At 47.1% G+C, this 15125-nt stretch overlaps 2 protein-coding genes across 2 annotated transcripts; both read left to right on the top strand.

The window, feature by feature from the left end:
- Positions 1-1258: 1258 nt before the first annotated feature.
- Positions 1259-3403, top strand: LOC135386326 (uncharacterized). Its single transcript, XM_064616173.1, has one exon. The coding sequence runs from the start codon at positions 1259-1261 to the stop codon at positions 3401-3403; it is 2145 nt and encodes a 714-aa protein (XP_064472243.1).
- Positions 3404-3495: 92 nt separating this feature from the next.
- On the top strand, positions 3496-6079 carry LOC135386318 (uncharacterized). The gene is made up of 3 exons (XM_064616161.1): positions 3496-3853; positions 4150-5417; positions 6011-6079. The coding sequence occupies exons 1-3, from the start codon at positions 3496-3498 to the stop codon at positions 6077-6079; spliced, it is 1695 nt and encodes a 564-aa protein (XP_064472231.1).
- Positions 6080-15125: the final 9046 nt, after the last annotated feature.

Genomic DNA, 15125 nt, shown 5'->3' with positions numbered 1-15125 from the left:
TCTCAACTAATTTCATGACAAAATTATTAAGAATCACGCCAGCGCTACTCTCGTTCCCAAGGCAGAAGAAGATAGAAAATGGTGGGGATGCCTGGACAACAGCAATCAGCGCCCGACGTGCACGGGCATGAAAATCATAAAAAAGGGGGGACAAAGTTATCACGTGCGAAAGAATTAGTTACACAGCAAATCAGCCCACCACAACGGGAGTCACGGGGAGTGCAGAACGACACGTCTGCTCCATCCGACAGCCAGGCACAGAACTGAATCATAATGCTTTTTTTTCTTCTATAAAGTCACGCATCTGTCCCTCTTGAGGTTACTTTCTGAACTAACTTAATTGCAAAATTATTAAGAATAATCCTAGCACTATTCCCATTCAGATCAAGGGTGCAGCAGCACTAGCATCATCGTCAAGACAAGTACGATCAACATGAATCTTTCTCGTCCAAAAAGAAAAATACAAAGCATCAACAAAGGAAAGCATGCAGGTCAGGGCATGTCAGGACATTGCTCAATGAGTGCTGTTAAGCGAGGAAAAATCGCACGACTGCAGTGAAAAAGACACACACCATCATCGGACACGTACTCTGAATTCCCTCATTGTAAATCCCCTCGACACAAAATCCACCATTCACCAGTGACGAACCACACATTCGTACCCCGTCAGAGGCAAACAGAATCCCACCAAAGCAACGCTTTTCCACTAAGAGCCAACACAATTGCTAGGAAGAGAATTAATGTGTCCACTCCCGTCGGTGTCCAAGAGAGAAGTGAATCCTTGCACCCTCTGCAGACCTTGCTCATTGGTCGTGATGTCAGCCTATTGTCTCAGGGCTACACTGTTTTTCCACTAATGCTCAACTGGACAAGGTCCACCTGAAACAATAGAGCCATCATCCCCATCATCATCATCACGATCTACCAGCTTTTGCAGATTTGAGTTAAATAACTTCGTTGTCGTTGTCGTTCGTAAGTAGAGGAGGACGATGTGGGCTCTCGGGGACCTTAAATAGCGTGTGAGCCAATGATTGGGTGATATTTTTTGTTTGTTATGTTGCTGTTGTTGAATGGAGCGAAGCGCTCCGACCAGTTCCATAAAGAAGTTTGAAGTTTTGTCGAAGTCGTGGGTCCATTCTTGAATATTATTGGTGCCGAAACCCGGGACGTCGACTCGGTGACATACCGGAACGATCGATTCGAGGACCTGCTGACTTGGGAAATCTACTATCGAAGGTTTCATCAACGGCCAGCACTGATGGAACGTCTGAAGGTCAAGCGAGAAGCGCAACGAGGACAGTCAACGAGGATTATCAATGAGGCGACGGCTGCCCTCGCAGACACGGGAACTACGGCACATACGTACAAGTCACTGTTGGAGAGACTTCTTACGACCAGCAGAGAAATCGGTCAACTCGACTCGGAGCTGGAAGCGTTGGTGGCGACTGAGAGCCTCGCTGAAGAGTACGCTGTGGTCCTGGAATACGAGGATCGCATCGCTCACACGACAGCACTGTTGAAGGCGAAGATTGCGGGGTTAACGGAAGGTGACGGCAGACCTCCTGCGGCCTCTGCAGTAACCGAAGAGGGAACGAAACGTAGGTCAAAGAGGATAAAGCTACCCAAGCTACAGCTACAGACCTTCCGTAGAGATTTGGATCGATGGCTCCCTTTCTGGGAACAATTCTGCGAAGCGGTGCACGAAAACGACGATCTCACAAAAAGTGAGAAATTTCAATACCTGCGGACGCTCTTGTCTGGACCACCCGCTGCCGCTATAGCTAGTCTGCAAGCTTCGGAGGCGTGCTACGAGGACGCTGTCAAGATACTAACCCATCGATTTGGGGACCGGAAAAGGATCACCCAGGACCACCTTGCGAAGCTCCGGACTCTCCCAGCGGTGACGTCACCAAGTGATGTCAGAGGACTTCGACGACTGTACGATCACACGCAGGCTCATATCCGTGGTCTGCGAGCTCTGGGAGTTGCCAACTCAGCGTACGCTGCTTTGCTGGTGGACATCCTTCTCAAGGCACTACCCAGCGACATCACACTGGAGTACTATCGCCGATCAGCACGTGCAACAACAGTAGCCGCTGTTCAACAGGACAGTGCATCGGGAGATGGTCAACGAGAAGTACAGCACGAGACCTCGTACACCGAAAAGGAGTTAGAGAGAGTACTGGACTTCCTGCATATCGAAGTGGAAAGCCGTGAGAAGTCCGGTATGGTCAGCACGAACAGAGACGGGCCACCCAGAGGTGGAACCCTGGGAAAGAGTCTACGGAAAGAAAAGAACGTCCCAGCCGCGGCCGTACTGCAGTCATTAGCGAAAGCCACGTCAAAGTGTATCTTCTGCGACTCGGAAGAGCACAGCAGTGGAGATTGCAACACACCCATAGAACTGAAACAAAAGAAGAAGGTACTCGCGACGGACGGCCGCTGCTTCAGGTGTACCGTCAAGGGGCACCGAGCTAAGTACTGTAGGCGAAAAGTCACATGCTTAACATGCAAGGGGAAACACGTGACCTCCATGTGCGACCCTAAATGGTCGGGAAGCTCGTCAACGAAAACGAAAGAAGTTGACACAGTTGCCATGCACGCAGCAAGCTCCGATCGAGGCAGGGTCAGTGCCACGGTACTTTTGCAGACGTTCCGCTCATGGGTCATCGCTGGCAATCAATCCGCATATATCCGAGGTATTTTCGACGGCGGCAGTCAGAAAACGTTTGTTCGAGAAGATGTGTCACAGCAGCTGGGGCTACCGGTACTGGATGAAGTAACCGTGCAACTGAACACATTTGGGGACCCAGAAACGTCAGTAAGTTCACACAGAAGAAGACTGGTCCAGGTGCGTTTGCGGAGCCAGTACGATCAGAAAGAGCATCTGATTGAAGCCGTAGAAATTCCTTTCATCTGTAAGGACCTGGCAGAAGCCACGGCAAACGATAGCTTCGTGGACGCCATCAGAAGGGAGGGCGGTTCCATTGCCGACGAAATGTTCTTCCCAGGAGCGAAAGCCGAAGCAGGAATCTGTCTTCTGATTGGAGCGGATCAGATGTGGAGGTTCCTAAAGTCCGATATGCGACGGTCAGGGACGGACGACTGTACCGTTGCGGTGAACACGCAGTTAGGCTGGACGTTCCAAGGTACCACCCCTGTCCTGTCGTTAGTCACCGGAGACGTCACGCTTACCTGCGCGTTACACGTGGAGGCAAGCACCGAGGAGAGGCCGTTTGATCTCCGAATGTTCTGGGAGCTGGAAGGTCTTGGGATAACAGACTGCGCAAATGACCAGCGCTCAGAGGACGACGCAGTGTGGCTACGTTTCAAGGACACCATACAAAAGGAGGACGGCCGATATGAAGTGAGTTTGCCGTGGAAGACTGGCAGTGCACGCTGAGGGACAACCGGGAAGTAGCTGAGCGTAGGCTGAGAAGCCTGATGAAGAGACTTCGTTCGAACAAAACTCTTCTGCTGGAGTACGAATGTGCGATGAGGAAGTACCTCAATGACGGACATGCAGAGGTAGTTACCGAAGCGGAGCAAGCACCAACAGAGCATATTTACTATATGCCACACCAGGCGGTTGTCCGGGAGAATTCAACGACAACGAAGCTCAGAGTTGTTTTTGATGCGTCCTCACATGCCCCGGGGACCACATCTCTGAACGCGCATCTCGAAAAGGGACCGAAGCTAAACACGGAACTACTGCCGCTGCTGCTGCGCTTTCGGACGGTCAAGGTCGCTCTGGTGGCGGACATTGCCAAAGCGTTCCTCCAGATTGTAGTCAGGGAAGAGGATCGTGACGCACTTCGTTTCCTGTGGTGTAACGAAATGCCGAAGGAAGATGGTCAGTTGCCAAACGTGGAAGTCTGGAGAATGACCAGAGTACCGTTCGGTACAACCTCCAGTCCTTTCCTTTTGTCGGCGACAATACGGTACCATCTAAAGAATGTGGAAGAGCACCTATAGGAAACGGCAGCGCATCTTGCAAATTCCTTTTATGTGGATGATCTATTGACTGGCGCTTCAAGCGAGGATGAAGCTGAACAACTGTACAAGGATGCGAATACCGTCATGAGGGCGGCTGGGATGGAGTTAAGAAAGTGGGCATCGAATTCCCCGGTTCTCAACGCCTCTTCGCAGATCATGAGCCACTCTTAGAAGAGCACTACGCTGCGACCATAGAAACAGGACTTTTGGGATTACGGTGGAATCGACACACTGACAGCATCAAGCTCGCGGAATGCAGGCCACCCAACACCACGTCGGCGGGCAACACGAAACGGTCGGTGCTACAGCTCTCAGCCTCAATTTTCGACCCACTTGGTGTTGCCAGTCCATTCACGATACGGGCTCGCATGCTCTTCCAGCGCATCTGGCAGCATGGTCTTAATTGGGACGACGAACTACCTGAAGAAATAGCTTTGGAGTGGAAGCGCTGGTGCGAGGAACTGCCGGACATGGCAAGAATCGAAATACCTCGGTATGTGAGCCAAGGGGTTGAAGACATTGCAAACGCAATCCAGGTGCACGTCTTCACGGACGCCAGTCAGTCGGCTTACGGAGCCAGCGTATACCTGCGCACAGAGGACGTCAATGGAAAGGTTATGGTCACTCTGATGGTTGCTAAAGCACGAGTTGCGCCGCTAAAAACACTGACCCTACCCCGCCTAGAACTCATGGGAGCTCTAATAGGATGTAGGCTGGCCAAAAGCCTTTTGGGTTCGCTCTCTCACCTTCCCCTCCAGCTAATCTTCTGGACAGACTCGAACATTGTACTCCGTTGGATTAAAGGATCGGCACTGCGGTGGAAGCAGTTTGTACGCAACAGGGTGACAGAAATTCAAACTGCAACCGATCCAGCTGCCTGGAGGCACTGTCCAGGGGAGCAAAATCCAGCGGACCTGCTCACAAGAGGTGAAAGCATGGAGAAACTGCTACACAGCAAGGTGTGGTTCAGAGGCCCTGCATGGTTGTCGGAGTCGCCGGAGTTATGGCCCAGCGGCACGCACGAACCGCAGGTGAACGAAGAGACTGTAGAAACAGAAGGGGCAAAGATACAAGTGCTCTTCGTGGACACTGACACTACTACTTCCAGCCTACTGAGGCTAGAGAACTACAGTAGTTGGTATTTCGTGTTGAGGCTCACAGCATGGATTCGTCGCTTTGCAGACCGTTGCAGGCGAAAGAAGAGGCGGCAAGGGCCCCTAACTGCTAATGAGGTTCATGAGGCGGAGGTCCATTGGGTTAAAGATGCACAAAGGTCCGAGTACTACAAGGAGCTGCAGGAGCTCGCAGGTGGGGGCATGGTGAGCCAGAAGTCTCCGATCACCCTCTTGCAGCCAGTTCTGGACCAGGATGATATTTTAAGGATCTCGGGACGGTTGCAGCACTCGACATTGCCAACGGACGTAAGACATCCAGACAGAGGAATGCAAACTGCTGTGAAAGCAAGAGTAAAATATGCTAACAAGGGACACCATCAATATCTAATAACAGAAAGAATGAGGCACACAAAAAATCAACCCACTGTCCACCACAGCAGCAGTCACGAGGAGCGCAGAACAATGTTGAGGTGTACCTATGTTTCGGTCTACCGCAGCTGGTGCCCTGGCATTCCAACACGCGAGAGTGCAGAACAACCACGTCAACTTTGTCGCTTAGCGGTGCCAAAAATGATTGTGCTGCTGCACCTGCAGCTCGGTTTTATTTCCCCCATAGAAAACGAAGTTATATACAATATATACAGGATTGCCAACGTGGCTACCAACACCCCCCCCCCCCCCCCCCCTTCACGTTGGTAATGAGGTCTATTGCATCCAGCCAGATTAGTCACCTCTGTAGGTCTCAAGGTTCGACTGAGACTGTCCAAGCTGTAACCTGCATCCGGTTGCACACACCAGATTCTTCATGCCGCCAACCGCCTTAGTCAGGTAGCCTGCTGTCATTCGGTCTGTTGGGACTTCTCCCTCTTTTGAACTAATTTCATGACAAAATTGTTAAGAATCATGCCAGTGCTACTATCGTTCCTGAGGCCAAGGAAGCTGTTGCAAAAGACAGAAAATGGCTGTGATGCACAGACAGGAACAAGAACCAGCACCAGTCATTACCCTATCGAAAATGTGCCTAAGAGACCTCTCAAAATTTCCTGAGAGGTCTGAGAGAACCTTTCAGAAAATCTTGAAAGGTCTGGTAGGTCCCTTTAGCACTTCTGAAGGGTCTGAGAGGACCTTTCAAGAAATCTTGATCTGGTAGGACCTTTCAGGCAGCACAGAGGGGTCTGAGAGGACCTGTTAGAGAAAATCTGGAAAACGTTGTAGAATCATTCATGTAGCCCTGAGAGGTTTGGGAGCACCTCTCAGACAGCTTTGCCGCAGTGCCTCGTGCAACACCTCTCAGAAAAAGTTGCTACATGTTTCCCGCGCCGCGGGACATGCTACCTCGTCCGCTTTGGAAAATAGTTCACCAGATTTCACATCTTTGTGCATTATTCCTCCAAGGAACACGTGCCGTGATAACCTTGTATTGTCGTTCCCCCTTGAAGCTATTGTACTTTCAATCCGTGCATTATTGCACTACACGTCAGTGGAAGCGTTTCGGCCAGTCGCCAGCGGATCAATCAGTCTGTTTTGAAGCGTTGAAGTGTGAGGACGTCGGCCACGGATCTCAACTAATTTGCGTTTTGTCTTCGGTATTCTAACTGTTTTTGAGGTAGGTATGTAAACGACGTGTCAAATATGATTTTGTGTGTGACAGGCATTCCTGTTCACTTTACGCTTTTACCACTGTTCGCAGACACACATTATGTGCGCCGATAGGAAGATTACCAACCACGTTAAGTTACCAACGACACTTTGTGCCAAACGGTATGTTATATATTTCCGTGCCTACACACTGACTTCCACTGAGATTTTGAAATTGTATTTCTTATAGATGAATCTCATACGAAGCGACACGTGGTGAGAACCCAATCTCGCCAGTTAGTTGGCATCTTACGCAAGCAAGGGAAACTAGACGGTGCATCGCGAGTCCCCAAGTATACGTAAAGCAGACGAACTTGATCACAGAGTAGCAGAGTTCCTCAAGAATATTTTGCATCGCCGCTGTACGTTGCGAATATGTATCCCATGAGTTCACGCTTTGTGGAATACGACAGTATGTGTTGATGATGACTGTATGCTTTCGTAGACATGTAAGTGCTAAATCTAGTTTGTGTTGCTGCTATTTACCGTTTCATGCAGTTTCTTGCGAGCGATCCTTCAAACATATATTAGATATTCACAATTCTGCAAGACATTTGAAATAACTGTTAGATAATCTGATGGCAGTGTGCATGCCTTGAGTGTATCTGTACAATCGAAGCAACTCAATATATGTGGAGTTTTCTGACATGTACTTGTCTGTATCTATCTCCGTTGTATCATAGCACTGTGTGATTGTACTGCTCCAACGAAAGGTGCAGCGTAGACGGCGAAATTGAACATTGATGTTCCGATGTCAGATCTGGGCATTAGCTTCTGAGAGGTCCTGAGAGATTCTGTCAATGTGACAGCAGGTCCTCTGAGCCTGAGAGACCCACCAGCCTGAGAGGCCCTCTCAGTCCCATAACACATTAGACCTGAGGGGTATTTTCACTAGGGTAATGGGCACGTCACTGCTAATCGCAAACAAAGCAGGGTGAAAGTTATCACGTTCATTCCATCAGAGAGGCAGGCAGATAACTGAATCTCCAAATTTTTCTCCTCTAAAAGCCATGCATCTGTCCCTCCTGTGGTTACTTTCTGATTCTACTTGAATCGCAAACTGAATCCCATTGAGGTTATCCTTTCCCACTAATGGCCAACGCAACTGCTCGAAAAAGAATCAACATGCGCCATCCACCAGTAAGACATCCATACCCGCCATCCAAAAGAGAAGTGAATCCTTGCACCCTCTGCGGGCCTTGCTCATTGGTCATGACGTCATCCTATTGTCTCAAGGCTACACTATTTTTTTCCACTAATGCCCAACACAACTACTACGGACAATGTCCACTTAAAATAATGAAGCCGCGGTGAGACGTCATCACCCATGCATGCAGCTGCATGATTCAAGGACGCGTACGGCTGCGTTCTAGACAGGGGACGTGTTTATTGAATCACTATCCCAAGAATATTTCCTTTATTCTACGATAATGATTGCATAAGAAAACGAAAAACTATTGCAGAAAAGCACAAAACACCATGCATGAAAGCTGATCGTAGCAATTCAGCATTTTAATCCCAAAGACTTACTAAATGACTAAATAGTCTTACGAAAATCAGGAAAGAACAAAATATCCTAACAAGTAACACCATCAATGGCTAAATATGAGGAGCTCAGTGAGGCATTTCTGTTCCATCGGAGAGCCAGGCAGGGAACTGAATAATGACACTTTGTTCCTCTTGAATAAAGCCACGCACCTGACCCCCTTGCGGTTACTTTCCGATCCAATTTAGGTCCCATTTAGGTCAAGGGCGTGGCAGCACTATTGTAATCATCAAGATGCTGCTTCAACAAGAATGTTTCTTGTCAAACAGAAAAGAATACCGAACTAGATGCATCAACAAAAGGAAAGCATGCATGCATCCCAGTCAAGACACACTGTTGGTAGAATGCAGAATTAACGTTGAATGTTGCTGAACAATGTAGAACGCAAAATGCGAACATTGGTTCCGCGCTTTTTACGTAGTCAATTCAGCATGTCAAAGTTTAACTTGAATATAACGTGGATTTGTTGCAGACAAATTAACAGTAGATTGTCAAACGTGAAAACAGCGTCGATAACTGTAATGGAAAGTCACAGAAGGATAGACGTCGAATATAAAATGTTGCTTTTGCGAAAATTTTGCCTCATAATTTTAGCAAAAAGCAGGCTCAAACAATGTGGATCTGTCGCACAAGCTGTTCAACGGCACTTTACCAAGGTTGCTTTTGCTTGATTCTGCTACTGTTAACACTGCAAGAGATTCTACAAAGAAAATATTAATATGGTAGTAATTCCATATGTGAGAAACCTATAGCTGATGGGAAACCAGTAGCTGCTCTCCCGATAATCCAGGCACGGTTATTTTACAAAAATCAGAGCATCCTGAAAACCCTACCTGTAATCAAATTCCATTGATTTCAAGGAAGAAGAAAAGTTTGGGCGTTCCAGCCCCCCTTTCTCTGCCATCCGCCTTCACCCCTTCCTCCTAACTCTGCCCCCCTGCCATCTGAGACCGCCCCACACCACCATACGATTGCCAGCCTGGCGCCCGGCCGCAGCAGAAATCTGCGCAGAAGGCATATTTTTCCATGAGGCGCAGAAGAGAGAATCACGTGATGCTCTAGCCCGTTGCGCCATTGCAGCGGTTAATTTCAAAGTCTTCCAGACACCGCTGGAGGATGGAGTCAAGGAACACGACGGCGTCTCGATGTCTTGGAGGAGTGCGGTAATTTCCAGCGCAAACAGCTCCAGCACAGGTTGAAGTTTGTGCAGCTTTAAGTGAGTGTCCCTTATAGGTAACGGATGCACCACATGCGGCCACAGTCTATACAGGTAAACGGCCATAGTGTCTTTGTTTATTAGCATTCATTTGAGACTCTATTGTTCTTCCAGTCTATTCAGCCCACCGAGTTCATGAAAATGAAAACGATCCCGGGTATGCTTGTAGGCACATTAGCGTGCGTGTGCTACTTTTAATTTGTGGTCGATTCACTGTAGTTTCCATCTTACATGTTCTTTTAGGACCCAGAAAGTGTGTCTTTTAGCAAGCTTGGAATCATTTATCGTCTAATGCACTACAGCTAAGAATGCTACGTAAATTGGAAAATTCTCTAACATTGATATGTCTGTATCATGTCTGTGTTGCTTTTCTCAGTGTGCTTCGACAGCGGAGCTTCTACTTGGCCGGTGAGCTCCAGCAATGAACAATGAAATTGGTAGCCGTTCATAAGGCGACAAGGGATCAGAGGCTACAGTTGCATTGCTAGCAGGCAGGACACGGGCTAATTATACTGGTGAGTAACATCAATGATCCTTCTTATTTACATAAGGTGGCGATATTGTGATCGTGATCTGAATAAACAGACGCTGTGTGGTATGCAAACATAAATAACCCCAAAGTGGTCGACCAAGTCCATGCCAATCTCTGCTTTCGATTTTGTGCCGACTTCAACTGCTGCTATCAGCTCGTGCTTTTTTGCAACACTCTTCAACCTGCGTTGCCTCAGCGTTGGCAATGACAATTCGACATGACGTCGACATTGACACACATGTCGCACAAAACTTGCACGCGCACACAGTACACACAGTTCTTGACTTTTACTTCAGTACGTCCTCATCTAGCGTGTTTGGCACCAAACAGCCTAGCCCGCGCACAGAGCCCCGCGCTAGTTTTGGAATCACGCAAGCCTCGATCTCATCATCTCTCGATCAGGCGGACTTGGATACGATTGTGTTGGCTAGCTTGAGGAACTTGGCCGATCATGGCGTTCCATAGTCGAGAGAGGTGGTATTTACCGATCAGAAGTGAAATTCAACTTAAACAGATGAAAAATGTCGCCTAGGACGAAACATTTGTCCAGCTTAGCCATGATTTTGACTTGAACGATTTCGACTAAAGCAGGTACTTTTTACATTACGGGAATAGAGGCCGTCCTCGGGACATCGTGGGTGTTCGACTTAAGCCTAATTTTCTTCTCACCCGCGTTTGACTTCATGTGATTTTACTGTAATTATTTTGGATGTGAGTCTGCTTCACTGTAAGACAGGATGCAGTAGCCTGAAATGGGAAGTGAGAAGAACTTGGAGCGCTTGATTGATAGTAATATAAGTAATAGTGCAATTATAGAGGAGTTTCCATAATAAGTAGAATATTAAGCTTCTAAAATTATTGTTGAGCTTATTAAGAGTAGTATGGGGTTTTTGTGATATTTTTTCTAAACTGCAATGCAAGAGTGAAAATCATTAATATAGTACGAATGTAATCACATCATATATCTGTTCCCGTAACAGCGTTCCGTCTAGTGTTCCGTGGAGCGCGAATGGACCTTTGCCCCAGGCGTTCACGCCTTCTTGCATGCAGTCTTGCAGGTGAAGCCTCAGACAATGAGTATATGAGCATAGAAAAAATTGTGTCCCATCCATAACATAAGCCTGGTGATGATGTTGAGTGTTCCATGGTATCAATTATTATTTTAAAGAGGAGTGGCAGCAGTTCTCATAATGAACGATGGTTTTACTGCTGTTGTGATTCCATTGACTGAAAGTAGCCAGGGTGTTTTCTGATAAGTCTTTAGGGTGAAAATGCCTAATGGCTACGATCAGATGTCACGAAATTGTGTTTATTTTAATGTAAGAGGAAATCTCATTTAGAGTAGGACAAAGAAATTAATCTTGCAATTCAATAAATAATAGAAGGATTTGTCTTTGTCGCTGCCTAGCCCCGCTCTACACGTCTTCAGACAGGATGCGATGACGTAATGAAGTTGCTCTATGTTTCAGGTGTCTGTAGCATTGCATTGACCATTAGTGGAGAAAAAACGTAGCATCAGAAAATGGAAGGTTTAGTTCTCACTGGTAGATGGTGTGCATTTTGCTGGATGGATTTACAATGAGGACTGTTTTCGAATAAGTTGAGTTTAGAAGTAGATTAATCCTGGAGAGTGTGTTTTCCACTTTGTTCAAGTGTTTCTCTGTGCTTGCTTTGCCTCGTTGTGTGGCAAACATGAGATTTTTCCTTGTGTGACTGCTCGTTGAGCAATGTCCTGACATTACCCAGACCTGTTCTGTCTTATGGTGCAAGCATGCTTTCTTTTTGTTGATGCATCTAGATCGGTATATTTTTCTTACAAGAAACATTCTCGTTGAAGCAGTATCCTCATGATGACGATAGTGCTGCCATGCCCTTGACCTCAATGAAGACGAGAAAAAAGCATTAAGATTCAGCTCTCTGCCTGTCTCTCGCATGACACTGACGTGATGACTTTGACCCCGCTTTGTCTGCAATTAGCAGTGGCATGCCCGTGCATGACGGGTGCTGGTTATTGTTCCTGCCCGTCCATCACGACCATTTTCTGTCTTCTGCAAAAGCTGCCTTGGCCTCGGGAACGAAAGTAGGGCTGGCATGATTCTGAAACATTTTGTCATGAAATTAATTCAGAAAGTGACCCCTAGGGAGTGCAGATTAATGACATTATAAATGAGAAAAAAGCGTTATGATTCAGTTCTGTGCCAGGCTGTCGGATTGAGTGGATGCATCGTTCTGTGCTCCTCGTGACTGCTGTTGTGGTGGACAGTGGGTTGATTTGTTGTGTACTTAATTCTCCTTGTTCTTAGATATTGATGGTGTTCCTTGTTAGCATCTTTTATTCTTGCTTTCACAGCAGTTTGCATTCCTCTGTCTCGAATATGAGTGTTTTTCTCCATGCTTGTCCAGAGCTGTCCTAGCCTGCCCAGACATACCATGATGACGTCACACCTGACGTCCCAGGATGTCCAGAACTGGCGGTCACAAGAAGGACATTAGTGCCACCTGGTGTGATCTTTTGCAACTATGTAGTCACCTGCCTCTGTGCTCCATCGCCGCACTGACGGTCAGCGGCCGTTCCGCACCGCTTTCTTCAATATGGCACCGTTCATCTTCACCTGAACTTTTTCTCTCCACTCTATTTCTATCTATTTTTTTATTTCTTATGACCACGAGTATCCGGAGACATGCAGGGCCGTGTGGACACAAGTGAGATGGTCCCCAACTAGTGTGGTGACTCCCTGGATAGTCCCAATTACTGTGGGATGCTCCTAATTAGCTCTAATTGCTAATTTATTGGAGTCGACATTCCCAGTGTTTTTCTGGATAGTCGTGGTCAGCGCTTACTACTCATAATGGCCGCTGTAATAAAGGCAGCTCCCACGGTATAAGAAGGCATGTTTTGCTCATACACTTTGTTTACAAACTCTGATGCCTTTGCAGGAATGCCGATGCAGGAAGTGCGATTATGGGACACTATAAAGAGAGCCCGTCAGTCTCACAAAGTGTGCTTCCGGATAGTCGTGGTCAGTGCTTACTACTCTTATGTAGGTGCCATTGTCAGTAACCACAGTGTCGAACCGAGCTGAAAAGTGAAACCGAAACCGGAAAAAAAAGCTATTTTTAGGTGAACCGAAACCAAATCGAACCATTATTGTCGCTGTCGTGCTAGCACTGAACTGGATGCGAACCGAAAGACGAGGTCACGGTTACCGGTTCAAATAATGGTTCGCAAACATTGGAGCACTCTGCCGCTGTGTGCAAAATTCAGTGTATAATAATTTTTCTTTCGCAACTTCGGGAATGTTCGGTAACCTCTAGCGAGCGATAAAACGGCCAGAAAGGTACACTTCTTGCTCCTTGCTTCTCTTTGCAGAAGAGATCTGGCAAGAAACGTGCGCTCTGGTCTATAGTTTAGCTTTATCATCAGGATCCCATTGTGGTGTTGTTGGTGCAGTAGTAGTTCTCTGTGCTACTTCCGTAAGTGACGATGTACAAGTATAAGATGTACGATGACCTTTCGTACACTATGATGAGCCATGAGGACACTGTTTGGCATTGTGAAGCAGGCAACAGTTCCTTGAGGGTACGAGCCAAGCAAACGAGGTGGACTGCAGAAAAACGCTAACACTCTCGTCCATGCCCCCTCAAACCTAAGAAATGTTGTCCCCTTCACGTACCCACCAGCCCGATTCTTTTCTTCTGTTCTTTGACAGCGCATGTGTTGCTCTGATGCGCATGATAAGTGGTCAACATATGCACGGTGTATTTTAATTTGCCTGTTGGTAGTGTAGGGTAGTGTGACGACACGCAAGTGCTGTAGTTTCCCATATTGGGCGTCACACAATCACTTACACTTTACCAAAAGTTTCAGTCGTCCGGAATATGAAAAATTTTCGTCGTCATGTCAAAACTGATCTACCCAAATGTGCTTTCAAGTTTCAACCATATTCAGCCCTGTCGTTGGAGACGAGAAAGATAATATAATTTCATAAATTACCGCACTTAAAATTTCTGCTATGTCACTGCAAATACAAAGGAGATGGGAAGACATGAAAAAAAATCCAGTTCGGGATTTCTTCAACTACAACAGCGCAGCGCGTCGGTCAACATGCCAGTTAGGCAGTTGTGGTTTCTCCCACGCTGGTGATCACACAGCGAACCTCGAACGAACTGTACAGAGGCACCATAAAAACCACCAGGTACCAGGACATCTTGGAACAAAATCGTTCGAATGATCAGCGCCCCGAAGATCATGCTCCTAATGACCAACTGAATAAGCGAGCTGGTCAGATGAGACTCAAGCAAATGCTGCTGCGACCAGCTGTTTACGTGTGAATAGATGATAAAACAGTCTTGGAAGCCTGTATAGAAATAGTCACGAAAAATGGAGGGCCATTTGCAGTCGTTGAGGACTGGGGCTTTCGAAAAATTTCAGACCCTATACTTTACGGGATTGGTGGCAAGCTGAAAATAAACGCAGAAAAGATTGTGTGCTGCATCAACGAGAAAGCAAGTGCTGCAAGGGAAATGATCTCTGGCATTTTGCACAATCATTTGTTATCGCTAAAAGTAGACTGCGCAAGCCACATGGATCGTGTGGTGTTGGGTGTGAACGTTCAGTACATCGAAGATGGGAAGCTGGTGCTGTGGACCTTGGCCAGGAGGGAACTGCATCAGTGTCATACTGGTGAATACCTGAAGTCTGAAATTTTGAGTGTGCTCTCTATGTACCAAGTTCATGTCGATTCAGATCTACAGCGTAATGGCTGATAACATGCTCGGCAGAGGAACTTATGAAGGAAACAGTGAGTGAAGCAACAGAGGAAGACGACTCCGGTTTTCCATCAGAGGACATATCAGCCTTTGATGAATCTCCTAGCTGGCTGGAAGAAACAACAGATAGCCTAGAAAATGGACAGTCACTCGTGCAAGGCTTCTGGTGTGCCGTGCACACGTGCAGCTTACTGTGCGTGATGCAATGAAAGATAATGACGCTCAGGAAACAATAGCAAAGTGCCGCACCTTAACCAAGAAGCTCCACACACAGACAATGATATCTTTAATCAGAAAGCTAAAGCTCAAGAA

This window comes from Ornithodoros turicata, chromosome 1 (genome assembly GCF_037126465.1).
Source record: "Ornithodoros turicata isolate Travis chromosome 1, ASM3712646v1, whole genome shotgun sequence".
Taxonomy (NCBI): Eukaryota; Metazoa; Arthropoda; class Arachnida; order Ixodida; family Argasidae; genus Ornithodoros; species Ornithodoros turicata.
Note: the sequence above shows the minus strand (reverse complement) of the source record. Positions and strands in the feature narration are given on the sequence as shown.